Raw genomic sequence first — 27,416 nt, forward strand, 5'->3', positions numbered from 1 at the left:
CAATCACAGAGCTTGCGGTCCGCGTCGGCTCTACGCGTAGTTACATTTTGGAGGAGGTGCACGTCAGCTACGTGCGTAGGCCTCTGCGTAGGTACGGGAGCTACGCGGACCTACGGCGTAGGTTACGCCGTCGATCCGACGCAGAAGTATAAATCAGCCTTTAGAGTCTGTCAGCACACGTTTCACTGAGATCTATTCGGATCCTCTGCACTTCATCGCGACTGTACCTGATCCGCGTTATAAAGGTCCTTACTTGGATGTGGGAATAAAGCAGCACACGAGAAATGATGCAGAGAACCTGCTTGCCTTGATTTTACTGAGGTTAGTACAAAGTAGGGATGGAAATTTCAAGTATTTTCCGTTATCGATCTTTGGAAATGTTAATTATCAATTATCGATTAATCATTAAAAAAATACTTCAACGTTTCCATGTCAAACACAAAGCCAAATGCATTTTTTTCAATTTATAATATAATATTATATATATATATATATATATAATTTTTTTCTATTTTTGGTGCATTTCTTTCTGCAGACAGCCATTTTCTCCCTCTTTTGACATGAATACAATTAAATCTCTAAAGCTAAGTGGCTGAACGTACTATTTGGTGCAGTGCAGCAGCTAACTATGATCAGAGGCAGCACTTAAAGAACCAGGTTTTTGAAGGTCAAGGCAAAGCTCAAAGTAAGAACTGTCAAGACAGGAAAGGCAGGAATGGAGGAAAGGAAGTGGTGTCTTCCTGGTAATTTTGTCACAATTGGGAATTTAAGTTCTTTAATTTAAGATGTACCTATAAGATCTGCACCAATGTCAATTTTTAGGATACATTTCAGCCAGAATGCATAGATATTACAGTCATTTACCAACACAGTTTTATTTGAGGCAAAATCGTTCAGTGTTTTGGTTGGGTTAAAGCTGCTGTTGGTAGTCTTGATATAAATATCAGTTTGGAGAGAGATTTCGAATGTCGACACTACTAGATTTCCCCTACTTCTCGTGATTGTTCTATGAGGCTTCCCAGCCAATCAGGACAACCTAGTAGGGTCCGCCATTACGGGAACGAAGGGGAATAATAACATTGCTTGATACAAAGGCATTGAAAAACACAGAAATTTAGCCATAATCTCCAATTACTTCAATTACTGATGAGTACTGATGGATATTTTTCCAAACCCAGCAGATAAAAAGAATTGTTTTTACCCATAAACTGTATAAAATATGGATGTAGTATCAGTGACGTCACCAATCTGTTTCCGAAGCGCTGTTTTGAGGCCAATCGTCGGCGGGCCTGTCGAGCCAGTGCGACGTAAAGAGACGAGCTTTGAGCCTCCTAGACAACAGCTACAGTGTGTGCCGATCGAGAAATGAGCTATCCAGACTACACTCTTCTTTTGTACCAGGCTGTAAAAATGTGTATTTCTGCTGTAAAGATCAGCTTTTTTGAATTAGTGCGAAGGTGGTTTCTGGTACTTCCGGAGCCAGCCTCAAGTGGATCCTCGATGAACTGCAGTTTTTAACACTTCCACAGTGGACTCATATTTTTAGACCGGAGGTTGCCGCTTGCCCCAAACCAAATTTTCCTTCACGACACAATGTATATAACTTACAGTATTAAATAGCTTCGGATCGTATTGGGGCGTACAAAATGTTAAACACGCTGAATATCAACACGTGTAGCAGGCTCATGATCTCCGTGGACATACAGTCATAAAAGTAAAGGCTCAGACTTCAACATGTGGATTTACTGCAACGAGGGAACTGAACAGAATCATATTTTAGACTCACAGTTTCCAGTTTTCTGTCTACTGGTTCTTATTGAGAAAAATAAGCATGTGAACGTGGTCAGGTGTCAGCCGGGAGCGCGACCGAGTCATAATCAGTCCGCAGGAGGAGACAAAAAGCGCTCGTGGAGACCTGTCACTCAGCTGCAGCCCCCAGCTGAGCGTCTCTGCTGTGAGCAACACCCTTAGTCAGCTGATTCACATAGAAACATGCTTTAAACATAAAACACATCCTTGATAGGAACGAAATATAAGACCACATGTTTGTTCCATGTGATATAAAATCAAAACAAAAAAATGTGTTCGAGTAAATTCTTAACAATAAATTAATCAATAGTCAATTAATTGTTGACATCCCTAGTACACAGTAATAGCCATAAATGCAATGGCATAATAATTTATTTCGGTGTTTTGATTTTCAGTTTTCGGCCTTGGTTTCCTCATTTTCGGTTTTCGGTTTCATCAAAGAATTTTCATTTTGGTGCATCCCTAATCAAAAACATGTGAGTTTTACAACAATGCTAGCTGGACCAAGTTGAATTGAATAAGCTGAAGGCAACTTTTAGTTATTTTGTTTACTTTATTTATTTTTGTAAACAAAAAAAAACGTCACAACTCTGCTATCTTGGCAAATAGAAGTGTGAATCTGGATCGGTATTGGCAGATACTCAATATTAAAAAAATTCGGATTGGGATCATGGGCTGTAATAGCAGATGGGAACATCCATACCTAAATGGTAAAGCCCAAATAAATTAGAAATTATTTTTTACTATTGGTAGAAAAGAGCTCATTGTGCTTCACAAATATTAGAAATCAAAACACATAAAAACACAAAAAGGAGGTTCGAAAGGAGGACAAAAATATACAAGGTATGGTTTTTAAAATGTACTTTTTAGGACAATTTTGCAAACAAGACTACAAACTTCATTAGGGAATTGTGAAATGATAGTATGTGTGTACCTCTATCATCAGATTAATGGGTCCAGCCATACAAAGAATAACACGCCTCTCTATTTACTTTTCAAGAGACATGTGGTCGTCTCCTCTGATGTTTTTTTTCTTTTGTCCAGTGGTTTCTATGCTTGTGGCTAACACATGCCAGACTGACCACAAGCCGTTGATATCTTAAGTAATCTTTATTAAAGCTTCTGATGATGACGTCTCATGATCTTATTTTCCCCTTCAGGTCATTGCAATAATATTTGTGTTACTCATGTCCAAAACAAACAGATTAGTTTCAGAGAAAAGCTTCTTTGGTAAACATTTGTCTTGGTGTTGTAAGCTCCTTTGACATAATGTGATTTACAGGATTGTAATTTATATGGTTTGTGATTGGATGTAACGCCCTTCCTCCCCACACACACATGTTTACCACTTAGACCTGTTATTTGTCCGTTGCTTCCCTTTGTGTTGTTGGGTGTCGTGTATTGGAAAGGAAGTGGTTATGGTAGTGATAGATGGACTCAGGCGTATCTGGCCAACTGTATCTGATTCTGAATAATTTCCAAGCTGACGCAGTTCTCTTGTAATACTGAAACTTATATATGAAAAGCAGTGAATACTTCCTGGACACAACAGAACTTTCCTAATTTTACATATTGACCCATTCTCAAACAACCACTCTTCTAGACCACTAGATTTTTTTTCTTTATAACGAACAGTTCCTAAAAAGGAAGCCAAATTGTTAAATAGTGCTGAACAATATCCGGCATAAAGGGAAGTGAATGTGTATCTGTCTCCCTGAGTTCATTCATAAGTATGCTGCTTCATGGTTACTTTGCTTTCTTGTTTGGAATGATTCATCTTTTTATTAAATGTGGGCAAGCTTATCAAAATGAGTGATTATCGGGACAACAGATTCCATCAGCAATTTTACTAGTTTCGTTGAGAGGAAAACTGAAAGTTTAAAAGTTGATATGGGGTTTACGTGCTAGACCATGTCTTGGTCAGGACCTGCAACTTCCTGAAGCCGCTTCAGGTTTCCTGTAAACTGGCTTGCGCTGCGCCCTCATTGTTTGATCATTTGCGTTTAATACAAATAGAAATGTGTGTGTTTTAATTTCAGAGGGGCTTCATAAAAGAGGCAAATTACTGGTTCACGCTGTAAACCTCCAGTCATTTGAAGCAGTTAATCACACACCTGCCTGTTTGTATTTATACAATAAAGCCACACGTATGATCTGTTGCATCACACACACAGAGGGGGATTCACACCATGAATCATAGCGTGACAGAGAGGAGGAGCAATGGAAGCCAGCTCACAAGGACAGATAGATGTAGAGTCAGTCAAAAGACTATCAGATGCCTTCAGCGTGACTTACATTTCCTTTCAGCATCGACCTGTCATCTGTCTTTGTCAACACAACCCTGCTGTTCTTTTTTTGAAACAATCTTCTTTATCTTCTACATTCTTTCCATGCAGATCTGTCAGCCTCCGTCAGGAAGTGAGACAGCTGTTTCTGTGTGTCCTGCAGATGTCGTTTTCATTCTTCTCCTCCCCCTTTTATTGGATTTATGTTGTGTGTGCCAGACTAGTACACCTGCTGGCTAATCATACTCACCTGCAAACCAGCCATCTGTCTTTACACTGAAGATGTGACTGACAGAGCTTGAAGTGCTTTGATGTGACTAGTGATATTGATTAATCATGCAACAGGCCTGAAGAATATTAGGATTTCTGCAAAGATAAACAGAACACAAAGTCATGTTCTGTTATTCTATGCACATTACAATCTGAATCTCTGTCATGTCTCTGTCTCTCTCTGTCATTTGGCAGAGGAGTTGACAAATTCAGTAAATATGTTGGACATGCCTGAACATGTCACTCCCAGTAACCACAGATTGTTTTCTTTTTCTTAAAATTCATTTTAAGATACAGTTTGATCCGTAGTTGCTGCTGGGTGCTGATTGATTTAACATGCTGATGTCATGGCAGCTCAGACAAGTTTGCAAATGTCAGGAGTAGTGGGGGCCATACACACATTGTAGAGAAACTGAATATGTGCATTACATACAATGACGCATGGTGTGATGATACTAGTACACACACTTTCTCACACAGAGACATGTGGTGCTCCTGTTAAGCCTAGCAGATGTCTTTTATCACATCATGTTGTATTGACACAGATCCAGAGACACCTCCTCTGGTAGGTTGATATTTAATTCTTTTTGTCAGGTTAAGAAGCTTTTCTGATTGAGCCAAGCTTAACCTGTCACCCCTCTTTAACCTCCTCCCACCACAGAATTTTTACTGACCCATCACCCCCAGTGTGATTGTTTTGCTTTCTGGATTCAACATTGTAGTATCAACTGAGGACTTCTCCTTAGCTCATGAGTGGCAGGTGGAGGATGGGTGGGCCTTCAGCACCCTCCCCATCCCACCTCCCTCTGTCCTGCCCCCGAGCTCGGGGAGCTTTTGTGTTTGCCAAAGGAAGAGCATTGTGTTCCCATCTGCCCCCCTTCATCTCTCTCCTTCTCCACAAGCTTTGCTCTTTAGCCTCAAAGGACCAACAGCAGATGGGGAGACCAGCAGAGAGGTGATGGGCAAGTGTTCTCATGTGGGTATATGGCTGAGCATGTGTGTAGAGGATCATGGTTTGAAGTCTTTTTTTTGTAGAGGGAAGTGTGCTATATTTAGATGGGCTAATATTAGTTTTGGCACATGACTTTTGTTTCCAGTACATACATGTATATATGTCTTTTAGTTCTTCTTTGATAGTTAGAGATCAGGTAACAATTACAGTTTTAAAAATAGACCCTGTCCATGACTAAATAGCAGTGTTGTAGTCGAGTCACCAAACCTTGACTCCAAGTCCTCGGTGTCCAAATCCGAGTCCGAGTTGAGTCCTCATTATTTGAGTCCGAGTCCGAGTTGAGTCCGAGTTGGTAATATTATGTATTACAAGGAGGGCAGCTGTTTCAGTCCCAACTATTGACTGTTGACCTTTAGGATGTGTAGGAAACACTTCTGTCATAAACACTAGTGTTGGAGCTATTTCCATCATTTTATGTATATAACACAGACTGTATAAATAATGGACCTAGTATCTGTGACGTTGCCCATCTGTTCCTGAGCGCTGTTTTGAAGCCAATCGACGGCGGCAGCCATATTTGAAATGCCGGACTCAACCAGGCATAGTGTGACGTAAAGGGGCGGAGTTTGAGCCTCCTAGCCAACAGCTACGTGTTCCCGTCCGGGAGTCAAGTCAGCCATGTCCTTATTTGGGAAAAAACTCGTAATCTTAGTATCTTCTGAACCGTCATGTTAGAAAAAAATTAACCCCCTGTACAGTGTGTGCCGATCAGGGGTGCATCTCGCTCGGCTGGAAGTGAAGCTTTCAGCAGAGTGTCTGCCCCCTGGTGGCTGGCTGCAGTATAGGTCAAAAAATCCATCTCCCCCATTCATTTGAATGGGGGAGCAGTCAAACTTTAAAAAATACATACACGCCGTACGAATGTTTCTCACATCCGTATGCTGTGGTGATATGTAGTTATTATTTGACTGTTTTGTGTTCAAGGCCTCTTTTTCCTGAAAAGTTTCTTTTTCGTTAGTTATTAGAGTTTAAAAAACGGGGTTTTACTTCCTGGTTTCCTTTGATTCACAGCCGCCATAGAGGGAAACTTCAAAGGACACACAGCGTCTTATGACGCTACGCTGTAGGGCGGAGCTTGTTACAGTGGCTTCCCCAGGAGCGGGATTTTTAGGTTTTCAGAACCGTACTGCGGGAAGAGGCGGAGCAACGCTGTCAGTTTTATTTACAGTCTATAGTGCCGATAGAGAAATTAGCTACGCAAAGCCAAGCTGTTTTTTGAACCAGGCTGTAAACATGTTTATTAATGCTGCAAAGATCGTCTTTTTTTAATGGGTGTCTATGTAGTTTCCGGTGGTTCTGCAGCCAGCCTCAAGTGGATTCTCGATGTATTGCAGTTTATAACACTTCCACATGGGCTTCACAGTTTGAGACCGGAGGTTGCCGCTTGGTACATAATTATTTTACTCATCCCAGCCCTCGCTCTGAACGGAATACATTTTCTGAAACATACAAAATCTAACATAAACATTAATACAGTCAATATTAATAAATAAGCCAGAGTCCTCCTCTCTATCATCCGAGTCCTTATGCAGTCAATCCTCAAGTCCGAGTCATCAGTGCTTGAGTCCAAGTCGAGTCACTAGTCCTGCAAAACGAGTACTACAACACTGCTAAATAGATATCCTCAAATTGTTCTTTGCGATCACCTTTAATTTAGTGATTGACACAAGAAAACACTGCAGTCAGTTTAAAGACCACAATACTACTGATTATTGATTTGTGAATGTACATTGCACCTTTTGAAGTTATCCAATCACACAAGAACTTTACACTTTAACCCCTTTCATGCTCACAATCACACACTGATAATCGAGGCTTTTAACCTGCCCACCAAGATTTCATCTGAGTAACTCATTTGCATACAAACACACTGATGGCTGTACCTTCAGAGGAAACTTGCCTCTACCCTCTGTGCTACCGCCACACTATTGCAAGCCATATTTTGTTGCCAGTTCAAAAGAGACAAAGCTCACTTTTAGCGTGTTGATTTATAGCTGTGGTTCCCACATCGTAATGAAACTCAATGATGACATAAATACAGTTGTGTTTTGATAATATGATCAGCCATTTCAAGTTTATCTGGCTCCCTGTTTTGGCCACAATATATTGAAAAGGAAATTATGTTTATATTTGTTTACAGAGACACAGATTGTGAAAAAAGTGCAGAGTCTTATAGTACACAGATACACAAGAAGCATGGATGCACCAGAACATAGGCACATTCTCCAATAACATGCCATGCTCTGATGGAAGTAGCAGATGTTTGTCTGGATCATGTCTTACAAACTAAATGTCACTGATCTTTATCAGCGATGGTGTTATACTCCCACACTGCCGACATTTTTTTCACATTTCACAATGAATACAAATCAGATTATGTCCCAAAGAAGAATTAAAATCTCTCCTCTGAATTAGTACTAAGGTATACTAGCTTGCCAGCGTTCAATCAGACAAACTATTATTACTGACATCGTTCCAAGGCACATCATTTGCAGATTGATTGATGTTGGTCAACAGAGCAAATATTGGCAGATATCGATCCTCAACCAGTGCATCCCTTACCATTACTGAAGATGATCAAATGTTTTCTTAATCTGCTTGGTTGAAGATAAACTGGCTACTGGCTGGATTGAGGATTGTATCACAAACAGATTTAATAATAATAATAATAATACATTTTATTTATAAAAGCACTTTAAAAGATTCTCCAAGCGCTTTACAGAAAAATAAGATAAAATTATACAATAGAAAAGCAAAGGAAAACAGCGGAAAAAAAAAAGCAAAGAAGAGCAAGGCAGCAAAATAAAACAAAACAAGAAAAAAATAAATCAATTATAGTTTAAAAGCCTTTGTAAAAAGGTGTTTTTGAGTTCGGATTTGAATTTGGTGAGTGAGGGAGAGAATCTGAGGTGTTGGGGGAGAGAGTTCCAGAGAGTGGGGGCAGTGACAGAGAAGGCCCTGTCCCCCCAGGTTCGGTGCTTGGGTTTGGTGAGAGGGGTGAGGAGGTTGGCGTTGGTGGAGCGGAGGTTGCGGGAGGGATTATATGGCTGCAGAAGGTCGGTGAGGTAGGAGGGAGCTAGATTGTGGAGGGCTTTGTAGGTGATGAGGAGGATCTTGTACTGAATTCTTGAGGGGATGGGAAGCCAATGGAGGTTCTGGAGGACTGGGGTGATGTGGTCTCTGGAGCGGGAGTGAGTGAGGAGGCGTGCATTTATCTATATACTTTGGAGCAGAGAGATCTGGATACTACATTTTTTGTATGTAAACTATCATTTGTGTAAGGGTTTTTATCAGAACTTTGAATCAGAACTCACTGTCGTACACCACCTGTGACTAATTTAGGGGAAATACAGGTGAAGCCACTAAATGGAAACTTTAGGTTCACTTCTGTAACATTTCACACATACAACCACAGCCTCATATAGCCACAGCTGTGACCAGCGTGTCGACACTGATGGAAGAATAGAAATATACCTGCAGAGAAGCCACCTTCCTGAATTTAACACCTGCCTTGAGTATTCAGCCCTGTCTTAATGTAAGTAAAACTAAAGGCATGTTTTTCTCTAAAACCAATATGCAGCCCATCAACGCTGACATTGTCATTGGAGATGAGAGGATTGAAATAGTTAGTGAGTTTAAATATCTTGGTGTATTCCTAGATTCAAACCTTAACATGAAGAAACATGTTAGGAAAATGATAAAAACCATCAAATATAATTTGACAAACTTTAGACTGATAAGAAGCTGTCTTTCAGTGGATGCAGCCAAGACTTTTATGCATGCTATGATCCTTTCCCACATGTCATTCTGTATCACATGCTGGGGTCAGGCCGGGGAGACGGTCATTAAACCACTTCACTCTCTGTATAAACAAACCTTAAAAATACTGGACAAAAAAACAATGCAATACCACCACTGTGGGATACTGGAGAAACATCATCTTTGGGGCTTTGAGAATTTTAAATTGTATTCAAATGTGTGTGTTGTGTATAAGATTTTAAATGGCTTGGCCCCGCGTCCGCTGCGTCAATTTATCAACTTTCGGTCAGTGGACTCCGTTAAATCAACAAGAATCTCTTCGTTCAGAAATTGCAATGTGCCCTTTCGCTGCACTGCCTTTGGGCAGTCAGCTTTTTCTGTGAAAGCCACAACTCAGTGGAACACCTTACTGGAGGATATTAAGAACTGTGAATCTCTCAGCAGCTTCAAAACAAAAAGTCAGCTAAAGAAACACTCAACACTGCAACCACTGATTTGGTACTTTTAACTTGATATACATACTGTTTGTTTGTTTGTTTGATTGATTGTTTGTGTGTGTGTGTGTGTGTGTGTGTGTGTGTGTGTGTGTGTGTGTGTGTGTGCGTGTGCGCATGCGCGTGTGTGTGCAAGCAAGTGTTTTTACAATGTGATGTTTTAATTGTGTCCTGCCAAGGGACTGCAGATGTAAATTAGCTTTAAGCTAACTCTGGTACAATGCATCAGATGGTGACATTTATGTTAAATATTGTACATGGTCCCTTTACAAATAAATCGAATAAATTTTTTTTTTTTAAATGATGTGACAGCAGCATTAATGCATGGATTCTAAGAGGCAGAAATGCTCCATATTTACAGTGGTCAGTTTTTCTGTGTGGGTTACGTGTAAGGTTGCAAAGGGGTGGAACATTTCTGGTAAATTTCCATGGGAAGTTAAGCTGGGGAATTTTGGAAATATTCCAAATTGGAAACTTTTCATGGGAATGAATGTGAATTAACTGGGAATTAAGGGTAATTTAATGGAATGGGATCATATCCAAGCATACATATTTGTTTTGTTATAAGCAGATATCCATCCAAAATAATACAAATAAAACAGATTTATTTGTAAGTAGAACTTTTATCAAGTTAAATATTTTAGTGAACAATCAATTCTTTCATCCAAGAACAAAAACATGAATATTGAGTTAAATATTACTCACCCCCCCGACCCAACCCATTCAAAAATTAACTAAAATGCAATCCCAACAAAGTCCCATTCAAAATGTTAATTGAAAAGAGCCCCTCTTTCTCCAAAAAAGTCCCATTCAACATGTTAAATAAAAAAACATCTTCCCTCAAGCTTCTCAAGCCACTGCAGGATTCTAGAAATCATCTGTGCATGTGATGTAGGAATAGCATAGATATTCAACTGTACTTGCATGAAATCGGGTTCTTTTAGTCAGGATTATGCTAAAATATATTTTCCCCAACTATATTTAAGTTCCCTATTAGGAGCCGACCTTCAATTATGAAAATTCCTGGTTTAGTCACGTTAATTCCCATGGAAAGTTTCCAACTTTGAAAATTCCTGACATTTTACAACCCTAGTAGACACCGATGGAAGAATAGAAATCTACCTGCAGAGAAGCCACCTTCCTGAATTTAACACCTGCCTCGAGCATTCAGCCTGCAAATGATGTGACAGCAGCATTAATGCATGGATTTTAAGAGGCAGAAATGCTCCATATTTACAGTGGTCAGTTTTTCTGTGTGGGTTACGTGAGAGTGAGGTCATCAAACCAATATAACTTTAATAAATAGAAGTGTTGTTCATTCCTACAGTTTTCTTTCATATTCACAGTAGAAAACAAGCCTGAAAACATTTTCCACCTTTAAGCAGATAATTACACCTGAGATTTTAGATTTCATGGTTTGGTTGATATTTAACATCATTTTAAATAACTAATATCATGTTGCTGTTTCATTTCCCCCCAGACCTTGACACTTGAAGTTACATTGGTACTGGAGTGAGGCATAGGGGGGAATTGATTGGCTGAACTCTGTGTCCTCAGGTGCAAGTGTCTGTTTGAGCAATTTTATTTTTTTTACCGTCTGTGACGCAGAAAAAGTAAGACCCACCCTTGTTTGCTCTGTTCCAAAAGGACAGGGTGGTTAAACTGTGCTCTGTGCTCACTGCCAGGATCGAGCAGAGAATAATTCACAGCTGCACCATACCAACTCTTCCTGGTAACAGAGACAGTCACTTTTTATTGGTCAGTTACTCTCCCCTCAAACTTTCAAACTTTCTTTTATAACATACCAGGAAAGACATAAAAACCTCAGTCATGACACATATAGTTAACATTTTATCACTGAGATTACACAAAGAAAGCTTCAGATCTGCAACGTGTAGCTCACTGAGGTATTCTGTCGTGTTGCCTGTTCACCTGTCTTGCTTTTCCTGCATTTCTTTTCCTTTCATGGTAATCTAGTATTTTTTTACTCTTTAGATTTAGCTTGATTCCCTCAAATCAGATTTGATATTGTCATGTTTTGCAGTGTTTTGTCATTGCCATACTTACATGTGCATCAAAAGAAGCCATACAGCAAGGTAATATCCAGAGGTCATAAACATTTGCTGTTTCACTTTTGCTTGCTGAGGGTTGAAAACTAATAAGAAGAAAGAGGAAGAAAAGTAATTTATTAATCCCCAGGAGGGAAATTAAATTTTTTCACTTGTGCTATTTTTTTAACATGCTACACATACAGTTTTTGGTATATATATACAATCATGCACACACATGCAGTGAACATGCTTAGGGAGAGATGTCAGAGTGAGGATACTGCCATCAACCAGTGCACCCCGAGCAGTATGGGGTTTGGTGCCTTGCCTTGCCTTGCCCTTGAGCAAGGCACCTCGGCAGAGCCCAGGCAAGTGAACCAGCAAACCTCATGGCTGGGGATTGAACCCGGGACCTCATACATGCAAAGCATGCGCTCTACCACTGAGCTACATCCCCCCTGTACAAATAGTTTGTTGTGAGATATTGTCAGGGTGCAAACCCAAGGTGAAAACATGGATTTTATAATTTGGACCAAATGGATTGGAACTTTGTAGCTTCTCTGAATGAATACAGAGTGCAGATCATCTACTGGTTGTAGTAAAAACCCTTGAACTTATTGCAGTAAAGCAAAAAACGTCAGCTACAAAATCACAGAGCTGCAAGTTGTAAAAGTTTAAACCACATGAGGTCAAAGTAACGCAACATTCAGAAACCCAATATAAATGATTGACATACGTAGATCAACAAAACGATCAAGTGGAAGCAGCTTCTACAGATATAACAAGAACGTGTTTCAAAATAAACTTGGCTTAAGTTGACACGTCTGAACTCCACACAGCTGTTGGAGGAGTCTTCCTGGGGGGTCAGGCTTCTGGAAAACAGTTGCATCAGACTTTGAAATTACAAAACAAATCCATTCCAATCTGATATACTTAATGCTTTCTGTTTTGGAAATTGTAAAGTAGTTTTTTTAAATACTGTTAGATGTAAGTCATTTCACCAAGAAAGGATAAATCACAATGGAACTATGGAATTATGAATGAACAACCGTGAAAGTCTCTTACAATCCTACACTAATTACATGAACATTAAGTGTATTACAGATGCTCCAAAAGTCTTGAAAGGTTTAACCTTTTTACTGTTTGTCTGGCTGACTTTGGAGTAGGGCTGGGCAATCTGGCCTAAAATATAATCTCAGATTTTTCTGTTTTTAATCAAAGCATGTTTTTTGCCCTTGGGCGTTCAGCTCACCTTTGTGGTCATCAAGGGAGTAAGCTAGCAGAAACCTCTCAGAACCCGACCGTTGTTGATAAAATGAGCCATCAAACTCATGCAAGGGATCATGGTTTGACTGGACCCTATGTCTGTTGTACTGGACTAAAAATGATGTCCCCTTCAGCTCTAAAGCAATCTTTCAAATGTAAAGTTGTACAGATGCTGCATTGCGACTTGAGCAAAATACTTGCAGCTGGACAGCACATACCTGTGGTCAGTAGTTTAAGCATATGGATAAACCCGGGCTTTTCCACTGTGTGTATATATAGGGACCATATGTGTAGCGATGTGCAGCAAGGATGCATTAGTAATACATTCAACTGTGTCCTCTCGTGTGAAACTGATTCCGCTAATGTGGGTTTAGGGTTAGGTGTAGGTGTTGTTGGGGTCTTGTGCATCTTGTAATGAGACACATTTTCCACTTTGGCTGCATGCCTCTGTGAAAGAAGTTGAAATAAATTGGTCCTACTGCCTGTATTTGCAACAAACTTTGAACCAGCTTAGCAGTGGATTGTGGTTTGTTATAGGTCTCGCGCTGCAAAACCAAACCAGTTCCTAACGACTGACGAGACTGTGCCTTTTGTGGTAACAAGCCCTTCATCAACACTGGCAGCCATGTTGTTGAGCGTGCATGAAATAACCAAAGGGAGAGGGTTTGAGCTAAGAGAGCCCAAGGAGAGCCACTGAGGAAGTTGAAGGGAAATCTAGATTTCATTTTCAAAAATCACCCTAACCACTAACAAGTATAAATTGATAAAAATACATTTACAGCTGTCTGAGGCTTCACTTACTGAATGTATAGGGATCTGTTGGTCTTTCAACCCCACAAAGAGTTATATTGCATTTCACTAACTCAATACACGTACTTCGTGGTTCAGTATCCAGTCTAAAGACATTTAGACATGCAGGCTGCTGGAGCCATGAATCCAACTACCTATCTTCTGTCTGTGGACAACTTGCTTTACCTTGTGAGCCCTTAAAGCAGCCCTACAAGTCTGTCAATATTCAAACAGCATGAGATACATTTGAAGTTTGAGACCTTGAGACTTCTCTATCATAGTGAATTTACAGTTTCAGTGTTAAGTGACTTTGAGTTCAGGCACATTAAATGTTGAAGTGTTTTTTGGTAGAACTGGGTGGAGTTATGTTAAAAAAAAAAACATGACCTGAAAATGACCAGGGGTCTCATTTATAAACATTGCTTACGCACAAAACAGGGCCGGTAAGCAAACTCTGACCCATGTGTACGCTCATTTTAGAGGCAGGGGGAATTTGCGACGCAGTTGGTGAGAGGGAGAACTGAAGCCAGATTATATTTTAATGCCTTTCACACATTTCATTGAATAAGATAAGATAAGATAAGATAAGATACTCCTTTATTCATCCCACAACGGGGAAATTCATGGAGTTACAGCAGCAAACAAGAAGGTGTACAGTACAAGAATTTCAACAAGAATATATATATATCCAAAAAAAAAGTTCATCAAAGACGTCAGCTTGGCCCTAATTCTCCTGTCAGCCACCACCTCCACAGGGTCCAGGACTGAGCAGGCCTTCTTCATCAGTGTGTATAGTCTTGCTCTCCTGTATCCTGTCTGCCCACAGCAGGTGAAATCCTTCCAATGTGATATCCGTGTCCGGTGTTAGCTCTGTTAGCATGATGCTACTCTGCCAGTATTCCCTCTGGTGCTGGGTTAGCTCGTCCACCTTATCGTAGATAGATCTTACATTCAGGTCGGACAGGACAGGTCGATGTCGTCTTTTCTTAGCTTGCACCTCAGTACCAGCATGTCGTCCTTGCCTCCTTCTCAGCTCGCAGGGAACATCGGGCCTAGCATTGTGTAGCATCAACATGCTACGGGCAGCTTACAGCTGATCTCGTATGTAAACAATGTTAGCATGGATACACGCAGGATCTCATAACAACTTATTAACAGACCTGTGTCACCACAATCACTGAAATCAGCATATTCTATGTGAATGTTACTGCAGTGAGTCGTTTCCAGTAATCTGTAATTAAAACATAAAAGTGTGTCTTAAACTTCATCAAATATTTAATCAGCTTTGTCTCACCGTCACATTTCTCCAAAGTGTAGAGGAACAAAACGACCGTATCCTTACGTGTTCATCGGGAGGTAAAAACCAAGGTAACATCAGATGACGTAAACAACCGTGGAGCAGAGTAATAGTCATATTTTCAATATTTCTAACACTGTGCAGAGTCACTGAGTGTAATTATACTTTTAATAAAGACTGCTGTACGATGCACATGGAGCACAAAGACAAGGCACCGGCAGCCTCACACACACGCATATCTTCATCATCTGCAGGCGTTTACTGTGTTAATGAGAAAAGTGTGGAAGGAAAGCCATGACCGGCTCTTATTAATAATAATAATAATTCATAGAATTTATATAGTGCTTTTCTAAGTACTCAAAGTCGCTTTACATAAGGTCAAACTAAAAAATAAAACATAAATAAAACAAAATAGGGACAGAGGTGGGGCAGGGGGGGGAGGTCATGTGTTGTATGCTTTTTGGAACAGGTAGGTCTTGAGGTGTTTTTTAAATGAGAGCAGAGAGTCAGAGTTGCGGATGTGTGGAGGGAGAGAGTTCCAGAGAGTGGGAGCAGCGATGGCAAAGGCTCTGTTCCCCAGGGTGCGGTGCTTGGACTTGGTGATAGGGGACAGGAGGTTGGCATCTGATGATCTGAGGCGGCGAGATGGGGAGTGGCGTTCGAGGAGGTCGGTCTGGTATGAGGGGATGAGGTTATTGAGGGCTTTGTAGGTGATGAGCAGGGTCTTGAAGTGGATTCGGTGCTGAATGGGAAGCTGAAGGATGGGTGTGATGTGGGGTCTGGAGCAGGAGTGGGTGAGTAATTGGGCAGCTGAATTTTTGGACATATTGAAGTTTTTTGAGGTCGGTGGAGGGGAGGCCGTAGAGAATGCTGTTGCAATAGTCCAGTCGGGAGGTTATGAAGGCGTGGATGAGGGTTTCTGCAGCAGAGGAGGAGAGAGAGGATCTGAGCCGTGCAATGATGCAGAGATGAAAAAAGGATACTTTGGTGATGTTTCTGATGTGAGGTTTGAAGGAGAGGGTGGGGTCGAGGGTGATGCCAGGGTTACGGACTACTGGGGAGGGTGTGACTGTGTGTGTGGTTATTATCCTCCATATCCTCAACCAGTGTCCGTGATAAACCTAACCCATTAAAACTTATATTCACTGATCAAACTTCTGTCAGATAATATCAGAGAGAGGAGATCTCTGAAAGACATGAGCTCTCTGTAATGTCAAATAAACAGTGTGTGTCCTGTAAACATGAAACACTGCTGTGAGACCGTGCGTAATGATGAATAATGGATGCTCTGGCACTGCTGACGGATACATTAACGCTTCAGTGACGTGGAGGCTCTCGATGTTTATTTATTGTGGCCCTCCTGCTGTAAGAAACAAACAATGCGTGCTCTCTGACCTCCGCTTCATTCACGAGGACCACGGTTTGTGTGTGTCAGCAACTTTGTTTTCTTCTCTTTCCTCTCTGTTGTTGCCGTGATTCACCGTGAGAACCTCTGATCTGCCGTCTCATTTGTCTGCACATTCATTCATAAAGTGCTTTGCATTGACCGTGTATGGTTGAATGTGGGCGTGAAAAGGGCGGAATAAGAGGCTGAACTATGTGCGCATATCTCAAGGTGGTTTGTGATTTATAAATGGAACACTGCGTAAAGTTTGCGTGCAAACAGTTTAATAAATCCAATTTTTTTATAGTGCACCCCATTTCTGGCTTTTTGGAGTACGTATACTTTTAGCAGGGATTCTACACACACTCTTAGAAATGAGACCCCAGGACAGACAGGGTTTTAAAACACTGAGATCAGGTTACAGTCCTCCAGGGATAAGAAAAACCTAATATTACAACATTTTGTGACATCAGGCAGTTTGTCATGTGCTTTGATAGTTATTATATTTTGAGAATTTGTTTGCTTGTTTTATGTTCAGTTTTTACAATTGCCTTTTCCATCTCCTTGATTTATAAAGAGAAAAGGAGAAAGCACATATTTGCACAAATGCTACCACTAGAGGGGGCTGTGGAGAACAGCGTAGGAAGAATTTCACCATTTATGAATGTGCATCAAAAGGGAAGTGTTGCTTTTACAGTGAGAGTTGAGTCAGAGGTTGAAAAGTCCACATCAGTGCAGAAAAAAAATGCTTGCATTCAAATTTCAATTAAAAAAATGACACAGAGAAGCCTCTTGTGGTGTTATATGTAGTGTTGTAGTGTTGCACAGCTGAGTATTTGACCTCTAATTGTCCAAAACTGCTCTTCCTTTTCTGTCTTTACACCATCAGCCCTGATGCACAGAGTAAATGCAATGAGAAAGTGTCTTCAATCTCTCTTACAGTTACAATAATAGCTCAGAGGTAGGGTAAGATCTGATTCAACTGACATGCAGTTTTAGAGTCACAAGGTGAACCTGTAATACTCTAATTTGTATGTGTGTTTTTCCTGAGTATTCTTGTTTCTTATCTACATGTAAATATTCTGAAAAGCTTGAGTGCATGATCAGACAGCAGTGAGGGAACTCTGGCTGCCCTGGCTCTCAATGCCTGCTGGACACTGTTGTGTTGTGACTGTGGGCAGGGTTGGAATGTAATGCACCACAGACAGACAGATGCTGGCTCACTGTCAAAGCTACAAGACTGGATTCTTTCCTTTGACTTTCTACTTGTACACTAATGTTAAACATTGTTCAATCTGTAAACAAACACTTAGTTTAAGCACAACTAATACTTTAAACAGCTTTACTATGGCAAAAAACAAAAAAAATACACATTAGTTTTCCTGTTTCAACCATAAAAGGATATTTCAGTTTTTTTGAAGTGGGGTCGTATGAGTTACAGTACACTATTGCTCCTGTTATCCACAATGTGTGCCGGTGAGCTCTTCCCCTTTAATTAGAAAATTCCCAGAGGACCAGCCGGTAAGCTAGGCTATTTTCTCTGCAGACGGGGCCTCCTATTTCACGTAATTTCGCTAAAGTTGAGAAAATATGGTCCAAGAACTCATCACGATGCAAATGCATGCACCAGTATTGGAGCTATTTGCCGTCAGAAACCCCCTTTGTTTTGGCACTATTTTCGGACGGACCTCGCAGACCGGTGTTCTTCCGCTGCATGAGCACGGATACACGGCGATCAGCTGTTTGGATCAACAAGCAAGTAGCAGGCTCAATTAGCGGTATCGGTCTTTAGAGTGAATTAAACTCACTTTTCTGCACATTTAAAAGATGGGACGTACCTGTCTTTATCCCGGCTGTTCAAACAAGCAAACCTCCTGTAAGGCAGGGAACTCTGGATGATGAGTGATGCAGACTGGAGCCGTATGTGAGCCGCTGGTATCCTCTGATTCAGAAAGGTCCTGAAGTATTGTTGTCACTAAGTCCCTCTCCTGACAGCAGAAGCTCTCTGGGTTCGTTGGCATGGGCTCACAGTTTACACACCGGCACCACCAGGTAACGTGGGATCTCTCCTGCTCACTCGTTAGCACAGAACTTTCACCCCTCTCTTCTTCGTTGGTATGTTGGGTCTGCATCTGGAGTTCTTCCTCTGTAAACTCTGGTTCATAGAGGTATCCTCTTGTGTCCACAGTAAATGGCATGTCATCGTCGCTGTCAGAATCACTCATTCCTGCAGTTTGTAGTTTTTGTTCCTAAAAGTGTTTACTGCTAAAAATGCTACGTGCTTGTTGATCCAAAGCGCGTGTATCCGTGCTCATGCAGCGGAGGAACACCAGTCTGAGAGGTGCGTCCGAAAATAGTGCCAAAACAAAAGGGGGTTTCTGACGTGAAATAGGAGGCCCCGTCTGCAGAGAAAATAGCCTAGCTTGGCACTCATTGTGGCTAGCAGGAGCACTAATGTACTGTAACTCATGCGACCCCACTTAAAAAAAAAACTGAAATATCCCTTTAATGTTCAGGATAAAGTTTGTAATCAGTACTATTTGATGGATCAATACACATACAGTGACTGAATGATACACAGAGGGTGCTCCTTATACACAGGACAAAATGTTAAAGCTCCACACTATTATTTCAACATTCTGCCAGCAGGTGGCAGCACAGCACACATCTTCTAAGTGAACACTGGATGTGAATTAGAGGTGGCTCCCAGATGGTCTGTACCTGGTTTCATCTCAACTACTTTATACATGACTTTAGGTCAAACCTGACTATCCCACCACGAGACATCTGATTACAAGCAGATCACTTCAGTCATGCCATGTGCAATCATTTTGTTACCTGTATTGTATGTTCTGTTTGTGTTCCATACTATGTGATCATGGTCTGAGTCAGGTAAAAAAAATAAATGGAAATGGTTCTTGATTACAACTTATTGAACAAACTGCAATATTAACCTCTATGTTTTGTTTCTGGAATATCAACTGATCAGCCTCCTCTGCTGTTTCTGTCCCTTTGTCTAGATGCTGCAGGATTGTCCCAAGGCCAGAAGGGAAGTGGAGCTCCACTGGAGGGCGTCACCTTGTGCCAACATCGTGCGCATCATTGAAGTCTATGAAAACCTCTATCAGGGCAAAAAATGTCTGCTTATAGTCATGGAGTGGTGAGTGCTAAGTTCCCTAATGATACAAACTATGATTAACTGAACATGAATGTGCCTCCTTTTGTTTGCTTCACATCAGAACAGGTGAAGGGATGAGCATCAAGCTTACACAATTTGTTCCGAACACATCTCAGCCAGTTTAATTATTGTAAATCTATGATGTGTGACCTTAGAGGAAAATGACCCATTTCCTCTAAATGATCTAAGTCCAATTTTCTCACCTATCGCATTTCCATTTTGCAACATTAACCACAAAACCCTCATCGTCTCACTACACGTGCATTCATAAAGTCTGTGGTTACCTGAGGTGGGCTGAGTCTCTTCCCACACGCCTACATCAAAAAAGTAGCTTCATATGATGACTTATTTTCTCATAAAGCACGAGTTCAGCATTCAATACCAATGAAGAAAATGATTTCTCATGGACATTTAACATCTCTTGAATATCACACGAGGGCTGTTCTGTTCTCCATCTGACACTGCAGAAGTAGATGCAGTCTGATGACCTATATTTTGCTGTTCAAGAATTACCCCATGTTGTGTAATGGGGCATTATGTCAAGTCACCTTGAAATTCTGGTAATTCAGGGAAGATGAGACTGAATCTGTTGAAATGCCCTCAAAAGGCATTTTTTTTTTGAATGGAGGAACTTTACTCCTGAACTAGGGACTTTACTCCTGAACTAGACAGCTCAAAAAATAAAGGGAACACTGAAACAACCCATCCTAGATCTTGATTAATGAAATATTCCAGTTGAAAATCTTTATTCATTACAAAGTGGAATGTGTTGAGAACCATATTAACATAAAAATGATCAATGGAAATCAAAATCATTAACCCATAGAGGTCTGGATTCAGAATCATTCTCAAAATCAAAGTTGAAAATCAGATCACAGGCTGATCCAACTTCTGTGGAAATTCCTCAAGACAATTCAAAATGAGGCTCAGTAGTGTGTGTGGCCTCCATGTGCCTGTATGCACTCCCTATAATGTCTGGGCATGCTCCTGATGAGACGACGGATGTTCTCCTGAGGGATCTCCTCCCAGACCTGGATCAGGGCATCAATCAACTCCTGGACAGTCTGTGGTGCGACGTGGCACCAGTGGATGGAACGAGACATGATGTCCCAGAGGTGCTCTATTGGATTCAAGTCTCGGGAACGGACAGGCCAGTCCATAACATCATTGCCTTCATCATGGAGGAACTGCTGACACACTCCAGCCTCATGAGGTCGGGCATTGTCATGCATCAGAAGGAACCCAGTGCACCAGCATATGGTCTTACGATGGGTCTGAGGATCTCATCCCGGTACTTAATGACAGTCAGGGTACCTCTGGCTAGCACATGGAGGTCTGTGCGGCCATCCAAGGATATGCCTCCCCAAACCATCACTGACCCACCGCCAAACCGGTCATGCTGGAGGATGTTGCAGGCAGTAGAACGTTCTCCACGGCGTCTCCAGACTATGTCACGTCTGTCACGTGCTCAGTGTGAACCTGCTCTCATCTGTGAAGATCACAGGGCGCCAGTGGCGAACCTGCCAATCCTGGTGTTCTTTGGCGAATGCCAATCGGTATGCACGGTGTTTGGCTGGGAGTACAGGCCCCACTTGTGGACGTCTGGCCCTCATACCACCCTCATGGAGTCTGTTTCTCACAGTTTGAGCAGAAACATGCACATTAGTGGCCTGCTGGAGGTCATTTTGTAGGGCTCTAGCAGTGCTCCTCCTGTTCCTCCTTGCACAAACGAGAGGATAGCGGTCCAGCTGCTGGGTTGTTGTCCTCCTACGGCCCCCTTCATGTCTCCTGGTGTACTGGCCTGTCTCCTGGTATCTCCTCCATGCTCTTGACACTGTGCTGGGAGACACAGCAAACCTTCTTGCCACAGCGTGCATTGATGTGCCACCCTGGATGAGCTGCACTACCTGAGCAACTTCTGTGGGTTGCAGACACCGCCGCATGCTACCTCTAGTGGTGAGGGCACTGGTAAAATGCAACAGTGACCAAAAATCAGGCAGAAAGGATGAGGACAGGGAAATGGTCCGTGGCCTCCACCTGCAGAACCATTCCTTTTATAGGTGTTGTCTTGCTAATTGCCTCTCATTTCCACCTGCTGTCTGTTCCATTTGCACAACAGCAGGTGAAATTGATTCACAATCAGTGTTGCTTCCTAACTGGACAGGTTGACAGAAGTGTGATTGATATGGTGTTACATTGTAATTTTTAAGTGTTCCCTTTATTTTTTTGAGCTGTGTACATGCGTTTTGACCAGGGTCTAAATTTAGTTCAGGGGTAGTTAATCTCCCCCTGAAAAGCCCCTGCTTTGGGGGTAGTACTTTTCAAAGGTCCTGGGACTTCTGGGGGGCAGGCCCTGCAATGCGGAACGTGTCTGATTAGTAGATTACCTGCAGTGTTTTTATTCCGCCCGCTTTCAACAATAACATCACACACGTGTGATTCACTTGATTTCTCTTTCTTTCACTTGTTTTTATTTGTTTTATCTTTTTTGTATGTGTGTGTACTTTTCAAAAGGAGAAGCTGTGATTCTCTTGATTTCACAGCTTTGTTAATAGTCTAACCCACCGTGAATGCGTCTCTCCCAGTGTTAGGGTTTTAAAAGTGACCCTGTAAACTGGAGACCTTCAGCTGAACGTGTCAGTGTTTGTGGAGTTTACACAGCTGTTGAAACACAGAGGGAGTCCTCGGGAATGCAAACTAGTTTAGTTTTTTATTAAGATTTCAAAATATCCTCATCAGATATTTAATGATTGTCTGAAGACGTTTATGAGGGATGCATCCGGCTGAAAGTCTCCAGTTAACAGGGTCGCTGTTTAAATCAAAACACCGGCCGATCTCTGCCACGGCTTTTTGAGCTAAAAAAGGATTTCAAAGCCGTGTTGAAACGTCTTTGCTACTCGTGCTTATCTTCTCTCACGTGTTGATTCAATGAATCCATCTGTGATGAAATATAGAACCATCTAAAACAGTGCCAGCTGAGTCTCTTCCATGCTAACAGGCTAACTGCTATGTTGCTTATACGATACCTGCCTGTCCGTCTGCTTCTATGTTGTCATCTGTGATGAATGGCATTCGTCCTTACTGCCTTCTACTGGTCTGGTGGTGTAGTGAATTTACTTTCTTTTTTTCCTCCACTGGCCTGATTTGCACAATTTCACTGGGACTTCAGCCCAAGGTTGAAATGCAGACAGCAATGGAGTCACAGGAACCTTTTAGCTCCAGGGAAAGTAGTTCTTGGTCGAAGTGCACCTAAACCCATCTTTATACTATTAAATGTGTGTTACTTCAGCTTTGTGTAGGGGTGCATATACATATGTACCCCAGGTTAAACATATCCTTACTATAACTGACCACCTGTCCAGTGACCAGTAGATGAGAATGTCGATGAATGAAGAATGTTTTCCTACTTTTTTTTTGCAATGTTCTCAATTGGTGTTGGAAAAAAAAATGGGACTGCCGGCAGGCCATGTCGGCACTCTTATTTTACTTCAAAGCCATGCTGTTGTAATACGTGCAGAATGTGGTGTGGCATTGTCTTGCTGAAGTATGCAAGGTCTTCACTGAAAAAGGCAGTGTCTGGATAGCAGCATATGTTGCTCCAGAATCTGTATTTACTGTTCAGCATTAATTGTGCCTTCACAGATGTGCTATGGCCACTTATTTATCCCTATACCATCACTGATACAGGCTTTTCAACTGAGTGCTAGGGCTTGGTGATATAGACCAGAAATCATATCTTGATATATAAGAGCTGAATGCTGAAGAGCTTTTATGATGTAAACACAGCATCCCATGCCACCTGTTGAGTTGCACCACTTCTGCTGTTGATTGTTGATTGTGAGGGCATCTTGCAGGGACCTCCAGTGTGGGCAAATAGTTGATTTGGAGACAGGCACATTTCATCTCCCATAGAAGTGCCTGTTGATTAGGAGACAACCCCCCCCCCCTTTTCCCACAATGCTTTTATTCTGAAGCTTAACATGCAGGTTAAGTTTCACTTAAACATAACTAGGTTATTTATTTGTGCAGCTATAATATAATAGGTGTTGCACCCTGCTCTGTAATCTGTATATTTTCTTGCTTTTTTGTCCTGTGCAGTTCACATTCCTGATGGATCCAAAGATTTAAACATAGAGCTGAATTGTCCACAGAGGCCTCCTACTCTCCACCAGGAAATTGATCAGATGACACAACTGTATAAAAAAAATACATCAAAAATGTTAACACTCCTAAACAAGGCTTTATGGGCTTCAAGCTGGGCTGTCCCTAACTTTAGCTCACAATCTGCTATTTACTAAAGAAGTTTCACATTGAGCAGCAATTTTATCAATCCAGCACATGCCCCTTTTGGTTATCTCCACAGAGCAATATCAAAGGAAACAGAAAAAGATTGCTCTGTGGAGATAACAAAAAAGGTGACATGTGCTGGAAAAGACCTGCTCTCTCAAAGACAGAGAGACACACGTGGATTCATTGTCAATGGCTGTCAAAATCAGCACAAAATGAAGTTCCTCATTGTGAATTCTCCAAAGGATTGTTTAATGATTGGTGATAAAATTAACCAACAAGTAATGCACAATAGGGGTTTTCCAAACAGTAATGTTTTCTCAAGCGTAAATCTTGCCACGTCAACTGTTAAGGCGTTTCTTTTTACACTACACAAGATAAAAAACACTGGTAGTTTGAATAAATAAAGGGTGTGTTTGTGTTTCAGTTGTGATGGTGCAAGATGTGCCTTCAAACTCCTATTTTCACAAGAAGCATTAAGTATCTATTCTGCTGAGAAGTCACACTTAACCCTTTCAAAAAACTCAGATGAAGAGGCTGGCGTCAGGACACCTCAAGTGCATCCTCGCCTCTGACCACATGAAACAAACCATACATGTGTGAGAAACGGCTGCAGAATTGAGGGATGGGCTTACTCGTGGAGGTTCTCGCATTGCCACTGCATAGATTTTTCAAAAAAAATGATGCAACCCGCTGCTACCTGACTTTCAGTTTGCAAAATATGCATTTAAATATGATTTTTGAGAAGTTTAAGGTGTCACACACACACACGCGTGGTCACGCACAGATAGAGACACACACACAGAAAACTGTCTAAGATGTGTAAGGTAACTTGAAACTTTAGTCATACTGAAAGTCAAGATTAAGTGAAACTTATCAAGTGTGCTGAGTATAAATGTCTCGAACTGAACATGACTCACCACAGTTCACTTTATAATTGAAAACTTGCACATGTTACATTTTTTGTTTTTTTCTCTTATGTTTCTGTTACCTTGTCAACCTGTCGCCACGATAGTATTTGCCTACTGCCTGTAATTATAATTAATTAACATGTGTAACATTTGCATATACCTTAAATTTGTATTATTATCTTTAGGTTTCTACTTTTATTTTTCTTATTGTTGCTTATTTAAACTTATTCTCAATTTGTGCCTATGTCTGTGTTGCTGCAACAACCCAATATCCCCCTGGGGATCAATAAAGTATTATCTTATCTTATGTAATCAATAGCAGTATTGTGTACAAATACACAAGGGGTGTACATTTTAAGTATTTTCCATGGACGATTTTTGGAAATGTTAACGATCAATTATCGATTAATCAACAACACAAAAAAACATTATATTCTTATGTCAAAAACCATGCCAAATACGTTTTTTTCCTCCTTAAATTATATTTTCTACAGCAACAAAATGCATATAACTGACGGTACTGAATACAGGTACATGTTTAACACTGATTATCAACGCTCAGGCTCATAAAAGTATTCTCCACGGACATAATCTTATAAAGTGAAAGCTCATAATACTAACATGCTCACAGTGTCCAGTTTTCTGTCTCCTCGTTCTTCTTGAGAAATATAAACGTGTATTCGGTCAGGTGTCAGCCAGGAGCGCAACAGGGTCATAATCAGTCCAGCTGCAGAAAAGCCCAGAGGGCTCTGATGTTGCTGTTCTGCAAACATAGCGCACTAGCAATCCCCAACAGTCTGTTAGCTTATCTAAAGGTTAAAATGCCATGTTTAAAGTTGCCAACCTTTGTGTCTGTGTCCTTGTTGGCAGCAGTTGCGTATTGATCCTCTTTAAAAAGTGCTCCTGGAGACCTGACGCACAGGAGCAGCCGTCAGCTAAGTGTCTCTGCTGTGTGCAACACCTTTACCAGCTGATTCACATCGAAACATGCTTTAAACTTAAAACACCTCCCTGATAGCGGGGTGTAACATGAGACCACATGATGTTTGTTCCACGTGATGGAGAATTGATAACAAAAATGCGTGTTTGGAGTAATTTCTTAACAGTCAATTAATTGATAATTGATTCATTTTGTACATCCTTAAAATACAGCACTTACAAACTTGTCATGGTAAAGGAATTCTCAAAATAACTTCATGCTTGTAACATATTTTATACACCTGTCTATCTTAATTGAAATAACTGTGGAGCCTATGTTGTTTCTTTTGGACAAGATGGAATGATTTCTAAGGAGAAACCTGCTGAACCCAAATTTACACTTTGAGGTCACGACCTTTCCTTTACAATAGAACTAAAACACTGCTCCCCTAGATAATACTAAGGGAGTCATCATTGTATTAAAGGAGAAGGCAGTTATGCAATGATTATTATGCATTGTTTCTCTATTTCCAATAAAGCTTGAGTCTTTAAATCAATGTTGTGAAAAGAAACTCAAACCTGGATACAAAATGTGCATCAAAACCTCACGTTTGGCATGAGGTCATAATGAGGAAGTCAGGTTTTGTCAAGTGGTTGCACTCTGGAAACACTAACCGTAGAATTTATTTTCTGCTACCTCATCAACATGTTCAGAAAAAACACATAGATGTTAGCTACAGTCTCAATTTCTCTCCTCTCAACATACACACATGCATAACATGGAAATGGAAACTCTGAACTTACCATTTTCATCAAAATTCAGACCTGATGGAAATACAGAGGACATGTTGTGGTTTTTATTTCATATGAGAACTTCCTGTGTAACAGATCAATAAATCATATCATCATCCCATTTTTATCCGTCAATAATCTGGTTGAAATACATGATTTTTTTTAAAACTGCTGCTCATCTTAGTTCTCATGACAAAAATAAAGCTGCTGAGGGTGCGGTCTGTTCTTCCTCTCTTGTAAATGCAGCACAGTGCCGTGATTTACAGATGTCTATGTGAAGAATTCTCACGATCGGCAGTAGGGATGACCACAATTAATCGATTATCGATTAATTGATTGTTAAGAAATTACTCGAAACACACTTTTTTTTATCAATTTTCCGTCACGTGGAACAAACATCATGTGGTCTCATATTACACTCATCTATCAGGGAGGTGTTTTAAGTTTAAAGCATGTTTCAATGTGAATCAGCTGTTAAAGGTGTTGCGCACAGCGGAGACGCTCAGCTGCGGCTGTGCGTCAGGTCTCCACGTGCGCTTTTTAAAAGAGGATCAATACAAAACTGCTGCCAACAACGACACGGACACAAAGGTTGACAGCTTTAAACAGGATATTTCCCACCTTTGGATACAAAGGCAAGAGACAGGTGGGAAATTCTGGTACGCTACGTTTACAGACCAGCAACATCAGAGCCGTCTGGGCTTTTCTCCAGCGGGACCGATTATGACCCGGTTGCGCTCCTGGCTGACACCTGACCGAATACACATGTTTATTTTTCTCAAGAAGAACGAGGAGACAGAAAACTGGACACTGTGAGTCTGAAGTACTTTTCTGTTAGTATTATGAGCCTTCACTTTATAAGATTATGTCCGCGGAGAATATTTTAATGAGCCTGATCTTTAATATTCTGCGTGTCA

The 27,416-nt window shown here is 41.0% G+C and overlaps 1 protein-coding gene across 1 annotated transcript in view; it reads left to right on the top strand.

The window, feature by feature from the left end:
- mapkapk2a (MAPK activated protein kinase 2a) overlaps window positions 1-27,416 on the top strand; it is a 51,164-nt gene that overhangs the window by 15,817 nt on the left and 7,931 nt on the right. The window contains exon 2 of the mRNA XM_034682003.1: window positions 19,434-19,573. Coding sequence (XP_034537894.1) covers window positions 19,434-19,573 — 140 coding nt within the window. The remainder of the gene's footprint in view (window positions 1-19,433; window positions 19,574-27,416) is intronic.

Source organism: Notolabrus celidotus, chromosome 1 (assembly GCF_009762535.1).
Source record: "Notolabrus celidotus isolate fNotCel1 chromosome 1, fNotCel1.pri, whole genome shotgun sequence".
Lineage (NCBI taxonomy): Eukaryota > Metazoa > Chordata > Actinopteri > Labriformes > Labridae > Notolabrus > Notolabrus celidotus.